The following is a 5340-nucleotide window of genomic DNA, read 5'->3' on the forward strand; positions in this document are numbered from 1 at the left end:
AAAAAAAAAGAAAGAAAGAAAAGAAAAGAAAGAAAAAAAGAAAAAGAAAAAAGAAAAAGGAGCTTGGAAAAGTGCAACTGGCAGGCACTTCCATCAACCTGGGAACGCCCACGCGCCCACTACGCGCGCCGAATCACAAGCGCAGAAAGGAAAGGAAATGCAAACGCGGGCGCGGGGCGGTGGAGCACGCCTGCAATCCCAGCACCGGGAGGCAGGAGAATCGCCAAACTCGAGCCCAACTTGTGCAGTTTAGCCACTTAGTAAGATGTTGTCTCGAAGCAACAACAACGAAACAACCTCACCCCTCGTGGGGGGGGGACCACAAAGCCTCCTCGGGTCCTATGGTAGCTTGCCAGGTCTGGCGTCAGAACCCTTCCTCCGGCGCGGAATTCTTGGAAATGCAGATTGGGAAAGCTACTTTCCACCATTTGTGGGGTCCACTTGTCGAAGGGAGAGGACGGAGAGGTGAGGCAAGGCAAAGTGAGTCGCCCGTGGCTCCCCAACGCGGAGCCAGGCGCGGGGGCCTGGAGTACCCAAGCTTGCCCTGAAAAGCCCTAAACGCGTCGCTAACCCCGGAGGGGCGCCAGGCTGGGTCGAGGGCCCCCGCCCCGCTTCCGCGCGACGTGATCTGCTCCCTCCGAGCCCGGCTGGGTCCCGCTCCAACCGGTATTCCGGCGCACGGCACTCCCGACAGGCCCAGGACATGCCTGGCCGCGCAGGTGCCCGCGGCTGGCACTAGCGCCTCGTCCGCAAGCCTGCCCGTGCCCAGCAAGGGGCCCCTCGGGGACTTACGATGAGCAAGAAGACCACCCTAAGGATCCTGGTGACCGAGAGCCCGGGCGCCGGCGTGCGCCCTGCCCGTGCGTCCCGCGCCGGCGCCGCCAGGGCCACAGGAGAGGAGCTGCGAGGCGTTCGCGAGGTCTGGAGCGGGAAGAGCAACATCTCTCTTCTGCGCTGGAGAAGTCCTGGCGCTGGGACTCCACGCGCGCTCTTTTATAACCTAAGTCCCGCCCTCTTTTAATCCTGAGCCCTCCCTAGAAATTTCGCAATTGCCATGATTAGCATCCTGCCACCACCCGTCCAAGGTACACCGGATTCTTTTCATTTTGCTCAGCAGCAGGACTGGGCGCGAAGTGCTCGTGCAGCAGCAGCGGGCTGCTCAGGCTGTTACAAACCGGTCCTGACCGTGCTTCTTTCCCAGAGCCCGGTTCTGTTCAGGATCGCGCCGCAAACGGTGATGGCGAATCCCCTTCCAGCGCTGCCACGGACTCTCCCGCTTCTTAGCCTCTTTGCGCTTCCCCCGCAGCCTTTGAAGGCCCAGAGTGCTATTTACTTTTGTGAGCATACCATGTGCACTCGCAAAGAATGGAGAATCTACTAGCGTTAGGATTCGTGGTCCTGCAGGCGGCGCGGGACGCACAGCCAGAGTGCATGCCAGCTCCGGGGCTCCCGGCTATCAACGTTTAAGTCAAAGTGGGGGATGATGTTTTCAGACCACCTAAGGCTTTTTCTTTTTCTTTTTCTTCATTGTTCTGCAAGGGGTGTTGAAAATCTAGCTATGATTGTAGCTATTTCTAGATCTTTCAGTAATTCTGTACGTTTTTGCTTCAAGTTTTTGAAGCTCTACTGTTAAGCACACACACCGTTTGTTATGTGATTCTGATGATTTTTGTCATACTTGGTGTGATCAAAACTTGTGAACATTTTACTTTAAAAATTTTATTTCAGTAAATGACACATTGCTATTGCTCCTCAAAGTACTTCCTCTTGCTTCTCTGAGGAATGTCTTTGTTCTATTTAAAGTTAGTCAGTGGTGTTTGCAGAAGTACCTCTAGGTCCTCTTGTAGGTCTAAATTTCCTGCTTGTAATCCCATAAATTGATTGTAAGTTGGCTGCATGTAGTCATTTTTGTGTATAAAAAACTTTAAAAAAAAAAAGAAGAAGAAGAAGAAGAAGCCGAGCATGGTGGTACATGCCTATAATTGCAGCACTCAGGAGGCTGAGGCAGGAGGATGGCCATGAGTTCGAGGTCAGCCTGGACAACAGAGAATTCAGGGCCAGCCTGAACTGCAAAGTGAGACCATGTCTCAGACAAGAACAGTAACAAAAAGAGTACCTTTGGCAACCCTTTCGCATCCCCTCTCAGTATTGGGAGCTGTTTGTTTTCACTTTACAATAAATGCTTCTTTCTGCTCTCAGACTTCTACAATAAGTACTTTTGCTCAGTCTTCTTTTAACTTCCTGCTTTGTAATTCTTTCTGAGCTGAGAGAAGCACCCACAATCAGATGGTAACACAGAGATTCTCCAAGTTGGGGGATGGAGAGAGTAAACCCACATTATAACTGCCTAAGACATTTGTGCTTTAAAGTTCCAGGTGGATGAAAAGTAAAAGATGGGTGAATACATCGTAAGACCGTGAAATATAAAAAAGGTGATGTGGCCTTCTTACTGTGGATTCAAGACAGGGTGTATTAGAAGGCCAAAGAGGAATATACAAGCTCTGATAAAGGTAAATATTGTCTGGTTAAATTTAAAAATTTATTACAATAAAAGGCACGTTGGCCAGCACCTGCCTGGCAAGCGCAAGGTTGTGAGTTCGATTCCCGGTACCAGAAAAAAAAAACAAAACTAAAAAGACACATTGTCATTAATCTCCCACAAAGTGCTCCCCTTCACTTCCATGAAATTTCACTTCAGCGTCGGTTCAATGAAATCTTGCAAGTTCAAACGAGGCCGTGGTCTGTGGCGATGCCAGCGCCTGGCCTTGACACCTCGCTGAATCTTCCCAACAGTGGCCCTTTTCCTGGCTGCCTGTCCTGGCTGGGGACATCTCTTTGTCAGCACACTCGCCACGCTCTCATCCCCTTCGGGCCAGGGTCATCTGTGAAGTCCACAGGCTCCTGCTGGTCCTCAACACGTACACACACTGATTGTATAGAGTACCGCAGGGAGCCTCTTGTTGGGTTAGGAAAATGACACCCAAACCTTAGAAGACCAACCTAAACCCAATCACACCAGCACAGAGGGCTCGTGGTTCATTCTCTCCCCAAGTTTTTTGTTATCTCTCTGTTTTCATCTGGCTTTAAACCGGATTGATTGTTCCTGTTACATTATCATCGTGGCCAAACTTGGGATATACAATCCACCACTTTGTTTCTCCTTTGTTTTTCAAGGCTATTTCTACCAGATATTAATAATGGACCAATCGATTTCCTTTACCACTTTAAAGACTTTGGTTTCCACTATTGCAGATCAGCTGTCGTTTATACCATGGTTCTCATGAGTGCACCAAAGTTAGTTATGTGCAGAAGTTTATGATGTACTATTATGTGGCCAGGTAGTGTTTTCTTGGGGGTTTTCGCAGCTTTTCAAATCTGTAAGTTGGTGTTTTTGTTTTTGTTTTTTTCCATGTTTGAGAAAAATATTAGCTTCTTTTTTCCTTCACTTTTCACTTGTTCTTATTTCCAATTCGATGTAGTCCCACAGGCCACACAGGCCATTAAGACTCTTCTGTTTTGTTCCTTTCAGTCTTTTTCCTCTTTGGATTTAAAAAATCTCTCTTCAAGCTCAGTTTTTCTTTCTTCTGCAATGTTCAATCTCTTATAAGAACATCTAATTTAAATTTTCATTTCAGATACTAGAAGTTTTTATTCTAAAATTTCCACTAGGCTTTCATTTTATAATCATCCCCTATGCTGAAATAGCCTATCTTCTACTGGTGTGTGAGTCATTCCTGCAGACTCAATATGTATTTTAAAATCCTCTTAAGAAATGTTCTTGTAAATTAGCATTAAGAACTGTAACTATGCTGGGCATGGTGGTACATACTGGTAATCTCAGCACTCAGTAATCTGAGGCAGGATTGCTGCTAATTTGAGGCCAGCCTGGGCTACACAGTGAGATTCTGTCTCACCAAAACCAAAAAACCAAAAACCAAACAAAATCACATTCTGGAAAAGCCAGATGTGGCAGCACATCCCCTAATCCCAGCACTTAGGAGGCTGAGGCGGGAGGATCACGGTGAGTTCCAGACTAGCCTGCGCTACTGGGGAGTAGGTTCAAAGCCAGCCTAACCTGCAGAATGAGACCTTGTCTTAAAACAAAACAAAAACAAACAAACAAACAACAACAACAAAAAACACTGAAAAGGCAGAAATTCAACCCTGAAGGAAGAGAGATAACAATAGCAGTCCATGTTTATTAACCTCTGTATACAATAATTTTATAAATATTTATTGAGAGTTGATAATGTACCAGGCATAATGTCTACAAAGATGCAAGGCCTGAAATCCAAAATACACAAAGGGCTTAAAATTCAACAATTAGAAAATGAGCAACCCAATTTAGAAATGAAAGAGAAAATATGGGTCAAAGAAATTATAAAGGTAGAACATTAGCCTATGCAAATATATGCCCAGTATCATGTTTAATTGGAGAATTGCCAATGGGAACACGAATGAGCTCTCATACCTACACCTAGCAGAATAATTAAGATCTAAGACACTGCTAACATCAAATGCTGGCAAGGACCTAGAAAAGCTTTAATTCTTATTTATGACTGATGGAAATCCAAGAGTGGCCTAGTGACTTGGGAAGATATTTCATGAACTTCTGACAAAGCTAAATATGCTCTTACCATAAAATCTAGCAATTGTCCTCCTGAGTATTTACCCAATGAGTTGAAAATCTATGTCTACAAAAAAACCTGCACTTGAATATTGATGCCACCATTAGGCACAGTTGCCAGATGTAGGAAGGAACAAAGATATTCTTATAAATGGATAAATGGATAATGATTAAAAGGTAAATTGATTTTTTAAAAAAAGCTATGGAGTATTGCTCAGTGATAGAAAGAAATGAGCTATCAAGCAATAAAAAGGTATGGAAGAAGTTTAAATGCATATTGGGAAGTGAAAGAAGACAATTCATAGAGATTACTACACTGGCTGGGCGTGGTGGCACACACTTGTAATCTCAGCATTTGGGAGGCTGAGGCAGGAGGATTGCCATGAGTTTAGGGCCAGCCTGGGCTACATAATGAGTAGGCCAGCCTGAGGTACTTTTTTCTCTCCCTCTCTCTTTCTCTCTCTCTCTCTCTCTCTCTCTCTTTCTCACACACACACACACACACACACACACACACACACACACACACACAAAAGATTACTACTCTGTAAATTTCCCTGAAGAGACGTAGGCTTTGGAAGTACTAGCTAAACATATTAAAACAACTGTTTTAAGTGTGCTGAAAGAGCTAAACAGGCAAAGAACTAAAGGAAATCACGAAGATAATGTATGAACAGAACGAAAAAATCAAGGGGTAGAATTTATTTAAAGAA

General features: G+C 45.1%; 1 protein-coding gene across 3 annotated transcripts in view; it reads right to left on the bottom strand.

Moving 5' to 3' along the window:
* LOC102016969 (tumor necrosis factor receptor superfamily member 10B) overlaps nucleotides 1-971 on the bottom strand; it is a 40094-nt gene extending 39123 nt beyond the window's left edge. For 2 of the 3 annotated variants that reach the window (XM_013513957.1, XM_013513950.1), the window contains exon 1: nucleotides 793-970. In XM_013513957.1, coding sequence (XP_013369411.1) covers nucleotides 793-942 — 150 coding nt within the window. In that variant the 5' untranslated portion in view covers nucleotides 943-970. Of the gene's footprint in view, nucleotides 1-792 lie in introns of all 3 variants that reach the window. The other variant, XM_013513955.1, reaches the window with a different exon arrangement.
* Nucleotides 972-5340: the final 4369 nt, after the last annotated feature.

Source organism: Chinchilla lanigera, unplaced genomic scaffold, assembly GCF_000276665.1.
Source record: "Chinchilla lanigera isolate Chin_1 unplaced genomic scaffold, ChiLan1.0 scaffold00002, whole genome shotgun sequence".
In the NCBI taxonomy this organism is placed as follows: Eukaryota; Metazoa; Chordata; class Mammalia; order Rodentia; family Chinchillidae; genus Chinchilla; species Chinchilla lanigera.